This window comes from Ascaphus truei, chromosome 5 (genome assembly GCF_040206685.1).
Source record: "Ascaphus truei isolate aAscTru1 chromosome 5, aAscTru1.hap1, whole genome shotgun sequence".
In the NCBI taxonomy this organism is placed as follows: domain Eukaryota; kingdom Metazoa; phylum Chordata; class Amphibia; order Anura; family Ascaphidae; genus Ascaphus; species Ascaphus truei.
Window position 1 is genome coordinate 280,640,236 of NC_134487.1, and position 20,839 is coordinate 280,661,074.

The following is a 20,839-nucleotide window of genomic DNA, read 5'->3' on the forward strand; positions in this document are numbered from 1 at the left end:
CTTCAGAAATCTAACAAATAACATACAATACTATGTCTGTTCAAGCTACAAGTCAAAGTAATGTTTTATTTTACCTGTAAAATGGATGGACATACCGAGTTTCCTTTAGGAGGCAAACAACATAGAACACATGTGAAGAAAGGGAAGGAGAAATTATCGAGATCATTATTAAAACCTTTAGCTCTAAAGTGCTTAATTTGGTTTAAAATACCCCCCGATCAAGGAGCTTGGAAAAAGTAGTTTGGCTTTTAATGGTCTTCATTATGTGCTATACAAAGTATATATGTAGCACATAACATTGGTCTGACAGATAACACACTGTGGCTGGGATTCTCTAAATTGCAATGATAGGTACCGCACTCCGCTCTGGTGTTACCGGACTTGAATGATGGTTAACGCCATCTGCATACACTGACCTGCAATCCCCCCTTCTGTGCATGCGCGACCTCCGTTCTGCGCATGCATGACCTCCGTTCTGCGCATGCGTGATCTCGGCAGCCCCTGTTCTGCGCATGGGCAGATATGGTGGCCCCCTTTTCGTACCGCTGTAAGAGCGGAACGCCGAAAAGCTGGGCGACAAAAAGCGGGGCCCTACTGTAACCTATTTTTGTATATTAAAGCCAAACTTTAATAAGTGATGCTTTGGGCTCTGATTGAACAAGTTGCCCACTTTGTAAAAAGTAACTTACATTTTCGGACACATTTTGCTACAACAGTTGTGTGTGTTAACTGCATAGTTTTTCGATACTAAAAACAGGGACCCGAGATTCCGGTAGATTATATGTTTGCATATTTCTTGGGTGGTAGAAGCGGATAGATATGATTGCAAAATACTGTAGTTAGGGGTTAATATTAACTCATTGAAAGTACCTTGCGCAGGAGAAAGGCGAGTAGGCTAGAGTAGCTGTGTGTATTAACCCTGGTTGCATATCTAAGTCACATGTTCTTAAGTGTGCTGTCCGTGACAGATGGTATATTGGGATGGATTGAGGGGAGATATTGTTCCTTTGAAGGACCTTTGTGGAAGGTGAAAAATGGCTCAGCTAGAGAGCTGTGTATTAACCCTTGTCCCATATGCAGGTCACATTACAGGTGTGCCGTACGTGACACAGGGTAATGCCGGTGCAGTGTTTACGGCCATTTAAGTCAATATCAGTTACCATGGATTGAAATTTTGTGACTCCCACTGTATGCACCATATTTACTGAACAGTCTTCTGCCAGAGGACACCTTCCGGCACTGGAAGACACCATGCAGCCCATTCAACTTGAATGTACTGTAAGGTGTATTCCAGCACCAGAAGTGGTCTTATGGCAGAAGAGTGTTTAGCAAACAGGGCCCTATACTGTAGCTTATTATAAATGTAAAATAGCACAGCGTTTCCATAGGATTCAATGGCAGTGTTGGTAAAGAATATCACAGCACATCCCACTGTAACACACCAGAGGAGACAATAAAGCTTTCTACATCTGTATCTACTTCACGTCCATAAACAATTGTATTCTTTTAATTTCTTTTGTGTGTGGTAGTCAGGAGTAAATGATGTTGCAAATGGTAAGTTTATTTTGAGTAGATGGCGGTAGTAAAGGAGAGCTGATCTACCCCCAAACAAGAGTAGCTGTTAAATCTGCACTTGCTGGGCCAAGTGCCAACGGGTCACTGTTGTAGAGATTTCTCCTGGTCTACACAAAAACCATAATGAATCTCTAAGACTATTCTTTAACATGTTACACAGTAGAATGGAGTCTGAAGACTAGAGAATGGTTTCAAGTTCATCTGAATCACTGCTTGAATGTAAGTACTATGATAGAGAAAGGGACTGGACTAACTTTAATAGTAAGGATCCATCAAAAAATGCTGCCTGTTCTTCGTCCTCCATCTCACCTCAGGACTTTGCCGGCTATTTCAAGGAAAAGGTGGAAACCATACGTCAGGCTTTCCCTCAAACATGCAACAGTTATACCATTAATCAAAAACAGCAAGCTTGTCCCTGTCTTTTTAACTATCGCCCTGTTTCCCTCCTGCCTTTTGCCTCTAACTCCTTCAAAGTCTTGTATTCTCTCGCTTGCTCCATTTTCTCAACACCTATTCTCTCCTAGACACTCTACAATCTGACATCCGCACTGCTCACTCCACAGAAACAGCCCTCACTAAAATAACTAATGACCTCCATGCTGCAAAAGACAGAGGTCATTACACTCTGCTCATATTACTCAACATCTCTGCAGCATTTGATACTGTGGCCCACCCATCTCCTTCACATTCTCCATACACTTGGCATGCGTAACAAAGCTCTATCCTGGATCTCCTCTTACTTCTCCTATCGTACTTTCAGTGTCTCTTTTGCTAACACCTCCTCTTCTTCTATCGATCTCTCAGCGGGGGTATCCCAGGGCTCTGTCCCTGGACCCTTCTATTTTCACACTCTCTCTAGGTGACCTATTCACACCTCTTAGGTTCAAATATCACCTCTATGCTGATGAGACACACATTTACTTTTCTACCCCTGACCTTACACCTGCTGTACAGACTAAAGTTTCTGAATGTCTCTCGGCTATATCATTCTGGATGGCCCTCCACGGACTTAAACTTAACATGGCAAAAACAGAGCTCCTCATACTTCCTCCCAAACCTGGCCCTACTACCTCCTTCCACATTACTATTGGAAGTATTGTCATTCACCCAGTAGCCCTTCGCACATTCTCTTCTCACATTCAAAAGGTAGCAAAAAATCTGTTGTTTTTTCCTCCGCAATATTATCAAGATATGCTCTTTCCTCTGTTGCTTTACTGCTAAAACTCTGACTCAGGCCCTCCTTCTCTCCCGTCTCGACTACTGTAACCTCCTGCTGTCCGGCCTTCCTGCCTCTTACCTGTCTCCCCTACAATCTATCCTAAATGCTGCTGCCAGAATCGCTCTACTATTTCAGAAATTTATCTCAGCGTCTCCCCTGCTGTAATCCCTCTCCTGGCTTCCTATCAAATCCTGTATCACAGCGGCCCCCAACCTTTTCGGCACCAGGGACCGGTTTCGTGGAAGACAATTTTTCCACGGACCGGGGGGGATGGTTTCGGGATGAGGCCAGAGAGAGGTATTAGGTAAAATACACATTTTGTTTTTGTATCAATCTTTTTTATTGGCATTGACATTTACATGAATGAGTACATACTTTTCAATAACATAAAATTGTTTAAGTACGACTTTATTGAGTGCATGCTAGCCAACATTGTTTTTTAATAGTAGGGGTTAAGGGAGTGGAGGAAGGGGAGGGGTGGGGGGGGACTGGGAGTGGAGGAGGGTAGACAGACAGAGGGGGGAGGGGGGGAGGGAGGGTTGGAGAGAGGGAAAGGGAGGTGGGGCGCGGGGGGGGAGTCCCCCTTGGCTCGTCTACGTCTCCCACCTTTGGGATCTGGGTTATTCCCTTCACTAGGGTTTGCGCTTTATGTCTTTATCTAAAGCCCTGGGGGCCTATCCATGGGTCTCATGTGTTCCAGAACTGTGTCATTTTTTTGTGCAGCATAGCTGTTAATTTTTCCATAGACATTACTTCGTCCACCCGCCTTATGACTGTGTTTCTTGCAGGGGCTTTGACCTGCTTCCAGGCTGCTGCTATTGAGCACCTGGCTGCAGTCAAGATTGCAGAGACCAGTCTACTCATGCGTGGGGGTAGGTCGTCAAAGGGTTTACTCAGCACCAGGGACAGTGGATCTAGGGGGAGAGGAATTCCCGTTGTCTCATAGAGCAGCGTCTGGATCCTAACCCAGAACCTCTGAATCTCTGGACATGTCCACCAAATATGGGCCACGTCTCCCTTTTGACCATATCCTCTCCAGCACAGGTCTGGGGTGCCGGGGAAGATCTGGCTCAGTCTAGCTGGGGTCAGGTACCACTGGAATAGAATTTTGTAGATATTCTCCTTTGTTACTGTGCAAATACACATTTTAATAGCAAATGAACTCTCTAAACTCACATACACTGGCGTGTCCCTGCTACCGGGTCCGGTATCCTGCTCTGGGGCACAGCTGGAACGCAATCTGGATTGAGTTGCTACAGTGGCCTCTCTGGGACAAACAACTGAGCAACGCGTTTCGCTGATTTATACAGTTGTGCTTAACCCGTGGCTCCTCACCTTCTGCTGTGCGGCCCGGTACCGGTCCGTGGCCCGGGGGTTGGGGACCCCTGCTGCATCACACTCAATTCTCATCCTCACTTTTGAAGCTTTACACTCTTCTGCCCCTCCTTACATCCCAGCCCTAATTTCTCACTATACACCATCCCGACTCATGCTTTCTGCTCAGGGATGTCTTCTCTCTACCCCTTTTGTAGCTAAAAGCCCTTTTCCGCCTTAAACCCTTCTCACTGACTGCCCCACACCTCTGGAAGGCCCTTCCCCTCAATATCCGACTAGCACCCTCTCTATCCACATTTAAGACCCACCTCAAATCACACCTGCTTAAGGAAGCATACGAGTAGCTCCATGGTTGATAATTGACACCTCATACATTAATCTTGGCCCCTTGCAGATGCCCTTACCAGAACATCCTCCTACTGTCTGTACAGTCTTCCTACCAACAGATTGGATTGTAAGCTCTTCGGAGCAGGGACTCCTTTTTCTAAATGTTACTTTTATGTCTGAAGCACTTCTCCCCTTTATGTTATTTATATTATTTGTTATTTATATGATTGTCACGTGTATAACTGCTGTGAAGCGCTATGTACATTAATGGCGCTATATAAATAAAAACGCACATACAATACATACAATACATACAAAAACCTTTATTACCGTCTTCTCTACTTCAGCAGCTCTCTGACAGCTTGAAAAAGGTGAAAGAGAAATAACTCAGAAAATTATTAGGTCAATTGCCTCTGCCAATCCCAGCCTTTGAACAAATCTTTAATAAGGACCGAGCCTTTGGCTACGGCCCCAGTGACTGCGCTGCACGCGCGTCTGCGAGGCTGGCGGCGCATGCAGCTGAGTCCCCCGGTCTGCAATGTGCTGCAGGGGGAAAGACAGGGGGGGCGGTGACAGGGCCGCGACCGTGACATCACCCGGCAGGTTCGCCCTCATTGGCTGAACCGCCTGGGGGCGTGGCCTAGTGCTACGTCACGAGTCCTGCTCTCAATTCTCTTCAGAGCAGGAGAAACTGTTGGTGCAGCACTGCTGCCCCCCCCTCGCAGTGGCCCAGGCCCCATTGTGGGGCGGCTCTTGTCCCTGCAGCGTCCGCCACAGCGGGCGCTGCAGTAGCCAGCGGAGGCCTGGCCTTACCCTGTGTCTGGCCCTTCTCTACATTGTGTAGAAGATATAACTAGGCAGTGATGGATCCGTAATACAAATTGCATAGGCGAAATGATGCCCTAAATCAGGGGTAGCCAACTCAGTCCTCCACGGCCACCAACAAGTCAGGTTTTAAAGATGTCCCTGCTTCAGCACAGGTGGCTCAATCAGTGGCTCAGTCAACGACAGCCACCTGTGCTGAAGCAGGGATATCCTTAAGATCTGACCTGTTGGTGGCCCTAGACGACTGGAGTTGGCCTCCCCTGCCTTAAAGTGACAAGCGGAAAATTAAATATTCAAAAATCGAAGCAATAGCATAAGCTATAACATATTCCTTCCTGCTATGTTAAAATATCTGTAGTATTTTAACCTTTAGTGAGCGTCTTACCAAGGCAATTTCTCCCATTGCTGCAAGTTAAGCACCTATGGTGCTGATGAATTCCACCACTCAATGGGTAACAAGGAATTTTAAACAGCTGTACACTTGCTATTGTTTAAAAAACAAAGCCAGGCATCAATGTTGATATCCCACTGCTTGATAAATGCTTCTGCCTTTTAACCTCCTTGCTCACAACTCTGCCAGATAATGTAGCTGTTATGCTCACATGGTATAACATATAAATCTAGTTAAGGACATAATACACGTTGAATGCACAGCACAAGAATAAAGTTTGAATGATTGTCTTCCCATCAGTCCTCAGAAACACAGCTTGGTGCCATTTAACAAGCAAGATTGGATTTTGAATGTGTACTAGCACTTATGTTTGTATATTGTATCAGGCAAATAGAATAAAGCATCAAAGCTTTAACTGGGGATGAACAATATGGCAGATTTATAGGCAGACTGCACTTTGTTTTTATTATAGCATTGGTGTGATCAGTAATAGGGTAACATCATTTTCTTTGCATTTCCCCCCCCATGTTTAAAGGTTACCGGCAAAACAGGCACTTCGCTGTGAAAATTAATGGCACAAAAAATATATATATATATATTGAATGTTAAAATGTTATCATTTATCATCATGATTTCAATGTGGCAATGATTGTATTATCTGCCCATGTTCCAGAATGTGCCATGAGATGTGACAAACCTTCGCCCAAGGTCTCAAACCAGGGGGGAAATTGGCCCTTTTTCAGCAGCCGAAAAAATTGCCACCTAATCAGTTTGCAAGCAATTTGACCACGCATTCCGATACTGTGCATTACAATTCTAATGCAATATAGTAGTTTGCGAAGTGTTCTAAAATAGCTGGATTCGCTTAATGCTGCCACTATATATAAGGCCCAAACACCATGGAGAAATGTTGCTGAAAGCTTGCAAAATTGTTAAATCTAAGATTCACTTTTCGTAATATTATTAGCCCTTTAAAGCTGCAGTTCGGGCAATATCCTGCATGTGTGTTTTTTTAATAAATCAGTTCTGTAGTAAGAAAAAATACTTTTAGCATTTTCTGTTTAAAAAACAACAACTTTGAAAGACCAATTTTCTTGTATTCTATTTTAACAAGCATGCTTGTTCCTAAAGCAACCATTTACATTCCCCATATTTAAAGATGTCGTCAAACTATGCCGATCAATAGATGGACAACGAATTAACTGGCAGCTATGCAGTTTTTTTAGGTAAGTAGAGATTGCCCAGATAAAACTATTGAAGTTAAAAAAAAAACTAAAAAAAAAAAAAAACGGGAGCCTGAACTGCAGCTTTAAGGCAGGGGAGTGCACACTTTTCCTGCTGCGCCCCCTATCTCTCCTGCTCCGTTTTCGCGCCCCGTTTCCCCCGCTAACTGCCGCCGTGTCAGATGATGCTCCGGGGTCATGTGACGTCAGGTCACGTGACCCGCGGCGTCATTTGACGCCACGTCCCATGACCACCACAGCGTCATTTGACGCCGTGTTGCCATGGAGACGCGCCACAGCTTCTGAATCTCGGTAACTTTTCCTGTTGCAGAGGCCTCACGCGATCCTCTAACATTTCATTTAAATGCCTGGGGGAAGAGCGCGGGACCTCTGCAACCGCCCGGGCCCCCCTGCTTTAAGGCTTGGTAAAACGTTTTGCAAGGAAGCGAAAAATCGGGGAAAAAATAACGCACAAAATGTTGCAACTGCATTGGATAGTTTTGCACGTCTAGTTTCCACAGCTGTTTGTTTCTCCCCATTGTCACGTCCATCAAACAGTAGTTAGGCGGCAGACAAGCATTCTGGGTAATACCCAGGAAGCGAGTCACTTTTAGTTTCCTATCCAATGAGAGCTTAGGAATTGGGATATTGTTTTCTGGCTTTTTAACAAACATAGATGCTGTTGCAATTTATTTTATAATAAACACATACATCCACAATTACATTTGAATGTTTTATTGAAATTAGCTTTTGAAAAATTTAATAAACTGCATATAGCATTTGACCATATTTTCAATAACCAGAAATATCACTGTTTGGTACGGTCATAATTAGAAATTACATTTGATTGGCCGGGTGTTTTTAAAATTTTGAAAAACATTTTTAAAAAAAAATACATAATATAGTGACTTTTTTCCTTTTAACGAATTTGCCAATATTCTACAAATTGTTTGCATTATTCTCTTTTAGGAACTTTCAAATATTCTCTTTGTGAATTTGTGCTAATTTCCACATTTTTTTGCATTTAAAAAAATTGTAGATTTTTTCGAACACTTGTAAAATGTGAAAAAAAATATGCTACTTACTCAGCCAATTCGAATATTGGTGAAAATGTTTCTAATCTCTAATCAATTTATTCACTGCAACTACTTACTGTAACCGCTTTTGTTTCTTTCAATAGAAAACACTGTGGGTCATATTGACCAAGAGGTTCTGAGCCAAAGGCATCTTAAAGCCAATTCAAATGATTGACCCATAAAAGCCTTTAATGTTTAGTATCCATTGCTAAACATGGCCCTAAGACTAGTGTTTAGGGTTACCAGGTGGCTTCTTCAAAAATACTGGACACGCTTGTCACACCATACACCTCTTACTGATCCATGCTCCTTTCCTTTGCCCCACCCCAAGGCTTCTGACACCTCCTCCTGATTGGCTGAATTACCTTGCAGCAGCCAATATGGATGTAGGAAGCTGTCCAGCCCCCTAGCAGCAGCCATGCTCTCTCCCTGCTCTGGGAAATTTCGTGACTCCCCCAAGCCAGTCAGGTCACTATGTCCAGAGAGGTAATACCGGACACGTACATGTCCAGTATTACCTTTTATTTTTTTAGTGGACAGAGTGTGCAAATACAGGACAGTCCGGTTCAATACTGGACACCTGGCAACACTACTAGTGTTGCACAAGTAACCTCCAGTAGAACTGTAATAGTATAGTACTTCTCAAAGGGACTGTTTCTATAAAGAAGGGCAACCAATTATGCACATTCTTGATGTACCAATAATGGACTAGTAATAGTTGATTTACACCAAGGTAAACTGTAAAATAAGTTAGAGACACGCGTTTTATTACTGTATACCCAAATACTACAGCACCAGTGCAGAGTGATGGGAGATGTATGATTATGCATAATGAATTAACAACCCATGTATTAACACTCTGCAGGAGAGGGTGATATCTCAGTATTCGGTTATGATGAAATACTGGAATCAGATCATATTTTTGCATTACAACAACTTGGCTCATTAAATTGTAATGTTGTGCTTGCAGCAGTACATACAGTGGATCAATTGTACATTAAAGCGCACATCCGATTTGCTACAGGGTCTGGCAAAACTTCCCTTGTATCTGTACTTAGCATTTCTATTATCTATCTCAAGTTTGATTGTAAACTCAAACAAGCATGGACTGTGCGCCTCCCACTAAGGCAGGGGTCCTCAACTCCAGTTCTCAAGACCCCCCACCCCCCAACAGGTGAGGTTTTAAGGATATCCCAGCTTCAGCATAGGCCACTGATTGACCCACCTGGGCTGAACCTGGGATATCCTTAAAACCTCACCTGTTGTGGGGTTCTTGAGAACTGGAGTTGAGATCCCCTGCACTAAGGCAATATGGTGGATGCTACCTATTGTTCAACAATATGAACAGCTTTGTGGAATATACAGCAGTATAAATGGAGATATGCAATACTAGTTATGGCATGATATCTTGTCTATTATATGCGGTGCACATTCAAAACAATATTTGTCACAAAGGGTAACCTTAAAGAACATAATCACTGGATTGAGGTTCACGGATTTCAAAACAATATCAAATAAGTTCCACTTGGTATAAACCAAGATCCCAGCATCATAATTAAATGCCATAAGCATGCTAACGCTCGGCTCAGACTCGACTAATCTCTGTAAGAAGCCACAGCAGATGGTCCTGAACGACCCCATTCAAAACCCCCCCAAAAAACCCAGGTCCCATGGAATAGGATTTTTTTTTTTTAAACAGCATTAAGGATAAAAAGCATGCAACGTTTTTTTTATCACATAAGCTTGCGTTCAGTTTAATGGTGGTAAAATAAATACATATTTAGACGGGGGAAAAAATTAAATATGTTGCAGTGCTTCAGACTAACTAAACCTTGTCAGAAAATAAACCAGTCATGTGTCAAAAATACAGCCCGAGTTAGAGAAGAGAGCTGATCTTAGGCAGTGACATTTGGGTAACAGATGAAATAAACTAGGATATACCACATGGAAATACACCCATACCTCATCACGTTGCCTCGTCTCTCACATTTCTCTCACGTTTAAATCTTTATAAATATTTAATACAATACCGTAGCAAAATTTGAAGAATAGAAATCAATAGACTATTTGAAACGAGTGGAATTTAGAGCTCTAACATAATACAAATTGATTTTGCAAACTTGCTTTCCAACTGTTATTCTAATCAGAAGGAATATTACACAAAAAAAAACGCTAATGCATGGTAAATATTTCTGTTTGTACAGAGGATACTCAGCAGAAAGCAAAAGCTTACTCTATGATATAAAGGGCACCTAGAAGCTTTTCCCTAACTAATAATGCACCATAAGCACATTCATCTTCTGATTATGGAGCACGCTGTGTGGACAGACTAAGCTACTCCAATGAACGGATCTCCATACAAAATGCCCCATCATCTTGGCATGGAAGAAACATGTGCTGATTTAACGCCTTTAATGCTGAAGGAAAGGACAATGCACTGCTAACCATTCCACAGAAGGGGTTACAGCGGAATGGCACATAGTACGTGTCAATATTTCATACTTTTTGTACAGCACAGTACAATTTGTGTTCTAATGAAGTGAAATGCCTCTGTAAGCAGATTCAACTGTTAACCTGTAGTGTTTGCCTTTCTGTTCTGTAAAACATGGCCAGTTTATGCACTGTACAGCATTTCAAAGTCCCCAGGTATGTTATAAAATAAAATAAAAAAAAGATAGTGTGTCAATTACAATCATCTTTCCATCACTCCACACAAATATTGGGTCTAGTGGCTAGGTTCCTGTATGCATCTGCAACAGCAGGAATGGTTTTAGCCATTAAAGCTGAGGAGCTCTCTCTGGTGCATTATTTGAACGCTTTGGCACTCTTCCATTTCCTATGCATTTGCTCGATAAAGTTAATTCAATAACTGGGGCAGCTGAAGCAGGGGAGAGGTTTGCCTAAACCCTTACAACTCTAGCCCTGCTGGGCGCTTTCTGACACTAACTACTTTTAAATAAATAAAACCACATTGTCAACTGAACAGTGATTGCAGTAAAGATATCCCAAAATGACCACAAAGGGTGCGCGGCTATTTGGTCTAGAAGATGACATATTAATTAATAAGACGTGATCTTGATGACACAAATTGATTAATATTTGATTGAAAATGTTTTATATATTGCCAATATTAATCTTTTTATTTAGATGATTTAAGTACACCAATGTATGAAATGCAGACACATACCTGTATAAGGATTTTTAAATTCACACGGTCACCATGCAGTTCAAAGTTCAAAATATTCTTCACTTTTCAGTACAGGATACATTCTATTATAGAAAGCCTGGCTCTAATTATTGTAATATTCTGTATATTAGCAAAATGCAGGCAATAATACACATTAACTTAGAATTATAACATATAGATGTAACAGTGCTGATTTGTAAAGCTTACCACAAGAATACAATGCACAGTGCAATGTTATCTGTTTCAATATCTAATAATAATAATAATACAGAAAAGGTGTATATTCTTCACCAAAATTCTTCTGATAAGGTTTAATAGTTAAATTCAGACTCTAGAACAGGGGTGGACAACTCCAGTCCTCAAGGGACACCAACAGGTCAGGTTTTCAAGATATCACTGCTTCAGCAGAGTGACTCAATCAGTGGCTCCGATTGGTTTACCTGTGCTGAAGCAGGGATACCCTGAAAACGGCTCTTGAGGACTGGAATTGCCCACCGCTGCTCTAGAATTAGCCTAACGTTGCGTCAATCCAATATACATACCATTGCTGTAAAAACATGCACATTACCAGCCAACGTAAAACATTTTCTGACACAAAAAAAAGCAACTTCAATAAAAAAAAAAAGGAGAGTGGTACTTACCCAAAATATTAAGTTAAAGAGGAACATCATATATTTCAAACAACAAAGACAGCCTCTTGCCATGTTGCACTTCTTAAATTCTAGAAGGAAAACAAATGATAAATCCAGGTAAAAGACCACATATTTGCCTCCTTTCGGTGCACTGTACTTGTCACTTTTTACCCCTGCACCAGCACGGCTCTGTGTGCGGGATCCAGCAGTACCATAAAAGGCTCCGGCAGTGAAACCTCTACCAAATTCCCTGCCGGAGGTAGAGGGCTTAGCAAACTCAGAGTCCCTGCTGTCCACTGATGGACTCCGGTGAATTGAAGAATCCTCACTACTTGACTTTTCCATGGTCTTTCTGTCCACAGTTTCCAGATTTATTGTCTCGCATGTCTCAGCATTAAATCCGGTACCCAGTGGAATCTATAGCTACGTGCATGCTGTCACTGTTCTTATCTTGGCTACCAAATCAAGAGATCCACAGTAGGTTGTTATTGCAGAGTTTTCAGCATTGCTGCTTCATCCTAGATATTGACATTAGTATGTGTTTGGCATGCTTAGGTATTTATCCATGCAACCAGAAATGTCTTTAAAGATCCATCTTTCTCATTCTACAACCCTAAAAGAATTAACTGAAGAAGACATGCTTATTATGGTCATTATTTCACGTCACCTAGAAGACTTTCCCAGCCTGAGAACTCTCCTGCTTTCTGTGGCTCTCTGTATGCCTCTTACATGCTTCCCTTGCAGTAATCTGCTATTGGGTCTCTCTACCCTTCAGGTTGCAGTGCTGTGATATGAACTCATCAGCAGCTGCACCGACTGGGCAATCCCACAGAAATCCCTGACCCAGCTATCAAGTATTATAAAGCTTACACTTTGCAGCCCTCCCCTCAAGCCTCACAATTAGCCAATGGAGACCAGGCTGCCTTGCAGGCACCGCCTCCATGACATAATATCTTTAAAAGGCTTTTTCATTTACTTTGACTATACAAGTGCACAAGAGGCAATCTCTTCACATGTCAGGCACTGTTCATGATTAGGAGCAATGAGTTAATAAAACCTCTCTAATTTAAACAGGATTAAAAATAAAATTAAAAAAAATGAATATTTAGCAGCAGGCATTGCTGTATCATTTGAACTCTGCGCATTTAGTTTGCATTCAATTTGTAACTTTTACACTGATATGAAATTTACATTTGATGAATTGCAGTGTTTCAGGAGTGGAAAACTCTTCATTTCTATTTTAGCCCATTAGAAGCTGAAAGCTGTGACCTACAGCACGAGTGGCCAACTCCAGTCCTCCAGAGCCACCAACAGGTCAGGTTTTAAGGATATCCCTGCTTCAGCACAGGCGGCTCTTTTGGGCCACCTGTGCTGAAGCAGGGATACCCTTGAAACCGGACCTGTTTGGTGGCCCCTGAGGACTGGAGTTTGCCACTCGTGATCTACAGTATTCAATAAATCCTTACAGCTAGAAAGGGGTTTAAAGTTACCATGGATATTTTAACACTAAAAATAAACTCGCAGCAAGATTATCTGTACACTTCTCACTACTCCAAGCTTCTTCCTACTGGAGAAAACTGAACGGATTTCCAGACCACTACCATACTTTTAACCATTTAACGTAACCATGTATTGTCACAATAACTCTGCGCCCAGGACATAGCTGAAAACAAAAAGGTAACTGTCAATGTATCATTTCCTGGTAAAACATGTTATATATAAATACTTGCTGATTTTGCACAGTGCCCAGAGTTGTAGCAGCAGTTATTGTGCTGGTGCGATATTTAACACTTTCCCACTGTTCCACAGGAAAGTTCTTCAACCTGCACTGCACATTTGTTATATACAGTATATGTATATTGGTGGCACAGCAAAGGGGTGTGAGATAGGATTTGCAAACCTATCATTTACATTTTTTCTAGGAAAACCCAATAATGCTTTGGGCTCTCAATAGTAGGAGAATCCAAATCGCTCAATGTGTGCAGTCATACTCCATATTGTTTTACACAGCAGCAAAGTTTTGGAGGAGGGAGGCAAGTAAAACCTCCGACTGAAATATGCAATGCCCTGTGCTCTCTGCTGCAATGCACTGCAAATCTCTGAGCTCTGCGTGGTTACACTGCAGTTTCTCTGCTCACTGACACACTCTCTTCATTATGCAACACTATATATATATATATATATATATATATATATATATATATATATATATATATATACACACGCATATATATATACATACACACACACACACACACACACACACAAATGTGATGCAGCTGATGATTTAGTATATGACCTTGCTGTCAGCAGCCGTGGAAATGCAGATACGGTATAACAGAATGTTCTTGAAAACCTACATTTTTTGTGTTATCCAAATGTGTGTTTATCCTATTAAATCGTTGGGGTTTTTTTCTGTAAAGAAGCACGATTGGGCAATTTAAAACAATGTAAAGTGTCTTCTTCTTGAAGAATAGATATCCCAACATTTATCGGCCTTCCCCCCCCACTGCTCAGTCATCCTCTATCGTCCTCTAACCTCCTCAAAACACTAGGCTGGGAAGGACACTGCTGTAGGTTATTAATAATTATTAGAGGGCAGCGGCTGTAGGCAGAACAAGTAACTAGTATGGACACGTCCCAGTGGCAAAAAGTCCCTGAACTGGGACTATTCTTACTGATACTTTTGAGGAGCCGGAAGTGTACAAAGACAATTATTTTCATTTGACGAAGAAACGTAATTATTCTCCTGTGAATGAAATGCCAGAAATAGATTAAAATACGACATGAATAAAGAATACACTCGGAAGAGATTTCAGCTCATATTCTTCTCTTCAGTTGCACAGTAACTGTAAATATCCACAAGAAAACACTTACATTGAATGCTCTCTTTTAAGAAGACTAAAAGACCACTAACTAATTCCTTACTCTAGAGGATCACCCTTAAGGAAACAATAATAATACAGACTTTGATGTGCAGTAATGCAACATATATCGTTTTCATATGCTGCTTCTTTTCAACGCCAACTGGTGGCTTTCTGTGCATCTCATATTGGTCGTCAGACTAAGGATATGTTGCCAATTGGAATTATGCAGGATCATAGCATGGGAGACCAGAGCTGTATCCATCATAATTAAACGTATCAAGAACATCTAACTGCTGGTCTGCTGCTTACATTTGCCATTATCACTTTAATGTCCCTTAAAAGGCACGGTCAATGAAATATTAAATTACATTTCTTTTGAAAAAGGCTGACTTCATAATGGATTTCAAATGCTAAAATATAATTAAATGGTCTTTACAAGCATACGGCCCTACAGAATAAATAAATACAGGCATACCCCAGTTTAAGGACACTCACTTTAAGTACACTCGCAAGGACATATCGCCCAATAGGCAAACGGCAGCTCACGCATGCGCCTGTCAGCACGTCCTGAACAGCAATACCGGCTCCCTACCTGTACCGAAGCTGTGCGCAAGGGGGGAGACTATAGAGCCTGTTACAAATGCGTTATTTACATCAGTTATGCACGTATATGACGATTGCAGTACAGTACATGCATCGATAAGTGGAAAAAAGGCAGTGCTTCACTTTAAGTACATTTTCGCTTTACATACATGCTCCGATCCCATTGCGTACATTAATGCGGGGTATGCCTGTAACAGACTTTAGAATGGTCTACATGAGGCTGAAGGAGCAGCCCAGTGAGTAAAGACACTGACCCTGATAACAATGACACTGAGTTTGAATCAGAGGTACCTGGTTTATATCCTGGGGTCAGCTCCTTTGACCTTGGGAAAGTCACTTTATTTGCCTTAGGCCCCAAAAACATAGATTGTAAGCTCTTCTCGGTTGGGACTGTGTCTGTAAAGATCCAATGTGCTACTTACCATGCACTATACCAGGGGTGCTCAAAGCTTTTAACCTGCACCCCCCCTGCCTGCGTACCTCCCGGTTCGCGCCCCCCCTCCGCCTCCTCGGCTCCAGTGTCAAATGATGTCGCAGGGTCATGTGACACCTTGCGTGGTCGTCCCCCCCCCCCGGCATTTAATTTAAATGCCTTGGGGGAGAGCGCGGGACCTCTGTAGCCACCGCGCCCCCTGGAAATTCTCCAGTCCCCCCTGGAAAGTCTATGCCCCCCACTTTGCGCACCCCTGCACTATACCATAATTGTAAAGTACTTTGAGTCCCGTTGGGAGAAAAGTACTATATGAAATAAAAGTTATTATAATGTACAGTAAGTTAAAATACAACTTGTGGTGCATTTGCATGCCTCAGGCAAGTCTGCAACCCTGTCTTTCCCAATTATCTCTGAGCAAACAGTATATACACTGCAGCCAGGGATCCTGGGTATTAATATGGGAATGAGCACCTTTTGCTTCAAATCCATTTTATCATGGACCCCTCTAAGCATATACCTGCCGCATTACACTGCTTTTCAGCACAGCATGTGTTTAAAAAGTGCATAGCCAGTAAACCTACTCACAGACAGCTTTTTCAATGTTTTGGGTCTCATCCGTGCGAGGTTGGTTCCTTGCTGTGCTACGTGAAGCTGTTAAGTGCCTATAACTAGACATTAAAAAAGTTACGGTGGGTAAAAAAGTGACAAAAACTCTCCACCGTACAGTAAATAAAAATATAACTTGTGTATTATAATATACAGTGGGAATTCTGACTATGTAATTATTAGATTTGGGGGGAAATTAATCAAATCCAACTACGAGTAGCAATTCATCTTTACTAGCGTATTTACTGTAAATCTTAGAAACAAACATGCTGGAAATTGGCGTACTGTGTGTTAATGGTTTAAACTTGGGCTTCTGGCCAAGGAAGGCTGACTCACTCTGGTTTGGATCATACTGGGTCAATCCCAAGAGGTTCCCTGTTCCATTAAAGTTAATCCCACATGCCTAGTGTGAAAGCAAATAATGCTCTTTTAGATATTGCTGTATTTGATGTGGCTGAACAAAAAAAAAAGTGACAAATTTTACATGCAAGGGTAAGTTTCACAACTTAGGCTGCGTCCAGGAGCGCAGACCCGTGCTGAGGCGCGCTCACGCCATGAGCTCACGCAATGAGAGCGGCTTCAGCAGGGGCTCGCTTACGCTTCCGCAAGTGTGCGGAAGCGTAAGTCTTAGCCAAATTTTAAATTCAAGCGCTCGCCGGAGCGCAGGGCCGGTCACGTGAGCGGTTCGCCCAATGAGGACAAACCAGCTCCGTGACGTCACTGGCCCGCCCCGCGAGATGCCCCCGGACCAAAGCCAGGGAAAGCACCCGCTTTCCCTCAGCCTCCGCACGCCTCAGCACGGCTGCAGTCTCTATGGACGCAGCCTTAGTGGGAAGCGATTACATGTATAAATCAAATAGCATTTGCACACAAAGGATGAACAATGAGATTACATTTGTACATCTCCACAATTCATATTTATCTCTCTATTAAGATGTTTAGTATTTGCTTGAAAAATATTTGCACACGTTGCCTCTTAAAAAAATAAAGGAATCTGCTTACTAAAAAAAGAGACCATAGGCTGTGGTCAATATTTACTAACCAGTAAGAATCTTGATCTCCAATGGACTAGAAGGTGTCTAATGGCAGGAGACTACCAAGTAAATATGGCCTTATACTTCCTCAGCATAATTCTACATCAAAGATCTCATGCCGTGTTTTATTCAACACGAGGGCGGACATTTCTTTTAACCCTTTGAGTGCTAAAGGGGCTGGGGCAGCGGCACAAGAGTGACATGGTCCCTCCGGCACTTGCGATTACGTTACTGCTCTGTCACTGATGACGGGAATGGAAGGGGAGGAATCCTCGTCTTCCTGACAGATCGTGTTCTGCGCTCCTGTCGCCATCTCCCCTAAAGAAACCAGCAACTGGATCAGGGGTGGCCAACTCCAGTCCTCAAGGGCCACCAGCGGGTCAGGTTATAAGGATATATCCCTGCTTTGGCACAGGTGGCCCAATCAGTGCTGAAGCAGGCACATCCTTAAAACCTGATTTGTTGGTTGCCCTTGAGGACTGGAGTTGACCTCCCCCCCTGCACATGATGATGACGTAGATACTACGTATTGGGGCCCGTGGAGTGCCAGACCCAATGACGTAGTTGCTGATGAAATGGTCCTCAAAGGGTTAAGCGGGAAAGCGATGTACTATGCTATGTGTTGCATGCTATGTCAATCCAAAACAACAATACGTAGCAAAATCTAACTGCACGTCTGTCTCCCACATTCAATAAATGGTTAATAGGTGTACTGCACCTAGGACAGGGGAGCGCAATCTTTTCCCCCTGCGCCCCCCCTGCCGTCTGTCCCCCACTCCTCGCCCCCCCCCGTACCTTGATTCAGACGTCCTGGCGTCATGTTGACGTCAAATGACCCCGCGGCATCATTTGACGCCATGTTGCCATGGCGATGCGTCACCAGGAGCGTCTGTATCAAGGTAAGTAAAGGTTTACAGAGGCCCTGCAGCTCCCCCCGGCATTAATTTAAGTGCCTTCGGGAAGCTCACGCGGGGCCTCTGTAAACCCTGCGCCCCCCGCAGCAATTCTCGCACCCCCTTCCTCCCCCCCGCTTTGCGCACTGCTGTCGTAGGACATACTTGAAAATGAGAGGTAACTCAATGTATTACTTCCTGGTAAAAAATTTATAAATAAAAGAAATAAATGCATAATGTATGTGCCCTTGCTCAGCACGTGGTTGTGCTACAGCAACACAAAATACATCTACAATGCCAAAGTCACCCTCCTGTAAAGTATTCTTTAAAATGATGGCTGGGAAGGGCATACATGATGAATGTTTCATATCTTCAATATCCCCACAAAAAAAAAAAAATACAAGTTGTATACAGTATGCAACAAACCAATAATAAAACTGTCATTAAAAAGTCAGAATTTCTTTCCCAAGGGCTGCCGTAATCTTTAACACTTAACAAGAAATATGATTTTCATAAAACTTCCAATTTACTACTCTAAAGGGTATAATCAAAAAGGTTTAAATTTCACGGCATCCCATTTCAAACCTGTGTCTTGCTGCTATATCATTATAGTTTTTACATCCTAAAGATGGATCTTAAGTCATTTAGCTCGGGTATAAAATACAATTCCTCGCTCCTCTGTCTATGGGATCAGATGATAAGAATGTTTTATCTATACCGATCTGTTTTACATAGAATTTGTTTTTCTTATTTGGAAGAAGGTGGAGAATAAATGCAGATGGTTTTTGCTGTTGGTGTCGTGTTACTGCGCTTGGTCACAGGCCGGTCTCTTGTATCGTGTACAGGTTTCTGGTAATGAATGGGTTAACATCACTTTTTGTCTTTTTAGACTACACTAAATAATGACGATACAAAGTATGTGCAGGACAAATGAGCAGCCCGGCACATTTCTGAAGTCAATAGAATTGCCGGCATCATTGTCTGGCATAATAAATACTTTGCTGTACAATTTTAATTAACATTGGATTGTGACGAGGAACTATATACCCTTGTGTGATATGTGTCCTGTATGCAGTGTGCTTCAGCATCACATCGATATTTCAAAAACTGAAATCTTAGCCTCAGAACACAGAACCAGTGTTTATCATTTCTTCCCAAAAGGTAGGTTTGCATGAGAAATAAACTCTTCTTGTTGTGGAGTCATTACCTGGCTTATTAAAGCAGCACTCCCCTTACCATCTAGTTTAATTAAAAAAAAAAAAAAATTTGTGTTTTTTTTTATTTTTTAATATTACAGAATTTGAACCAGTGGGGGGTAGCTTAGACCGCGCCTATAGTGCACACGTCGCCACAGGCGAAAGTTATATTTCACTGTGCGGCGCCGTCGTGGGTTTCCCGACATTTGATTGGTTCAAGGGCTGCCACATGAGGCGACAGCCCTTGAAAAATCAAATTTTGCCGGCTATCAGTTTTCGCGACAGCGACGTCGCTCCTTCGCGTTGTCGCCGTCGCCCGCACTATAAGAGCACGCGGCGGAAATGCATTTGTTTTGGGGCGACCTCGCCGGCACTATAAGCGCGGCCTTAGTGGAGTCTCTGAATCTTGAGATAATTGACCTTCTAGTTGCTGGTGTTTTTTATTCCATTTGGGAATTCAAAATGGTTGCCGATCCCCGCGGGTCAATAGGAAGCGGCACCGTGATCGCAGGGATGATGTATTGGACGATCCCGATGATCATTTTTGAATTACAACTCTTTTAAAAATGTCAATATACAATTTGAGGGGGGAAGGGGAGAATTGCTGCTTTAAGCCTTTGGGAGCCCCATAACGTAGTGGCTATGTCATTGACTTTCTGCTCATTTTCTAGATGGTTTCAAACCAACTTCATTCTCACCATTGTCAAACCAAGCAGTCAATCCTGGATGATGACAAGCAAATGAGCACACGGAGTATGTCACTTTATTTCTTATATATCATACATTTTAAACATGGACGTCTTCCTAGAACTTTCGCTTGTCCAAATACACATTATAACAGGCGTGGAAAAATGGCCGGCGTCTGGCGCTCTGGTGACTAAAGCTGTTACCTCTGGCGCCTATAGCTGTGGCGTATATGCCGGCTGACACTCCCTCCTTCCTGCCAATGCTGACATTAGAGCTGCACCGCGGTAGGGAGGATGGGAGTATGGGTCTCATGGAGTGGTCGGAGAGGCCCCCGGCCTCTCACTTCCCTTTTCCGTCCCGCACTCATCAGAGCGACAGGAAGAGAGTTAGGGAGGGAGGAGGGGAGCGTCTGGCAGTTCTGAGAGAGACAGCGTGCAGCAGCTGCAACAATCATACAGATCTTCTCTCCCTTGACAGGCACTTCAATTCCTATCCCCTCCTGGGACCCCTCTTTATCCCTTCCCCAGCCTGGGACTGCCTCTGAATTCCTTGTGCGTCTCTCTGTCACTGTGTGTGTTACTGTGTCTTACCCCTGAGAAACTCCATCCCCCCTACTCAACAACCCCCCTACTCAACAACCCCCCTAGACATCCTACCCTCCCTCATTCAACAAACCACCCAAATACCATTGCATAACAAACACCCCCCTCCATCAATAACCCCCACCAAA

At 42.9% G+C, this 20,839-nt stretch overlaps 1 protein-coding gene across 6 annotated transcripts in view; it reads right to left on the reverse strand.

The window, feature by feature from the left end:
* TSPAN9 (tetraspanin 9) overlaps positions 1-20,839 on the reverse strand; it is a 267,323-nt gene that overhangs the window by 90,854 nt on the left and 155,630 nt on the right. For 5 of the 6 annotated variants that reach the window (XM_075602263.1, XM_075602261.1, XM_075602259.1 and 2 more), the window contains one exon: positions 11,800-11,879. In XM_075602263.1, coding sequence (XP_075458378.1) covers positions 11,800-11,862 — 63 coding nt within the window. In that variant the 5' untranslated portion in view covers positions 11,863-11,879. Of the gene's footprint in view, positions 1-11,799; positions 12,634-20,839 lie in introns of those variants that run through there. The other variant, XM_075602257.1, reaches the window with a different exon arrangement.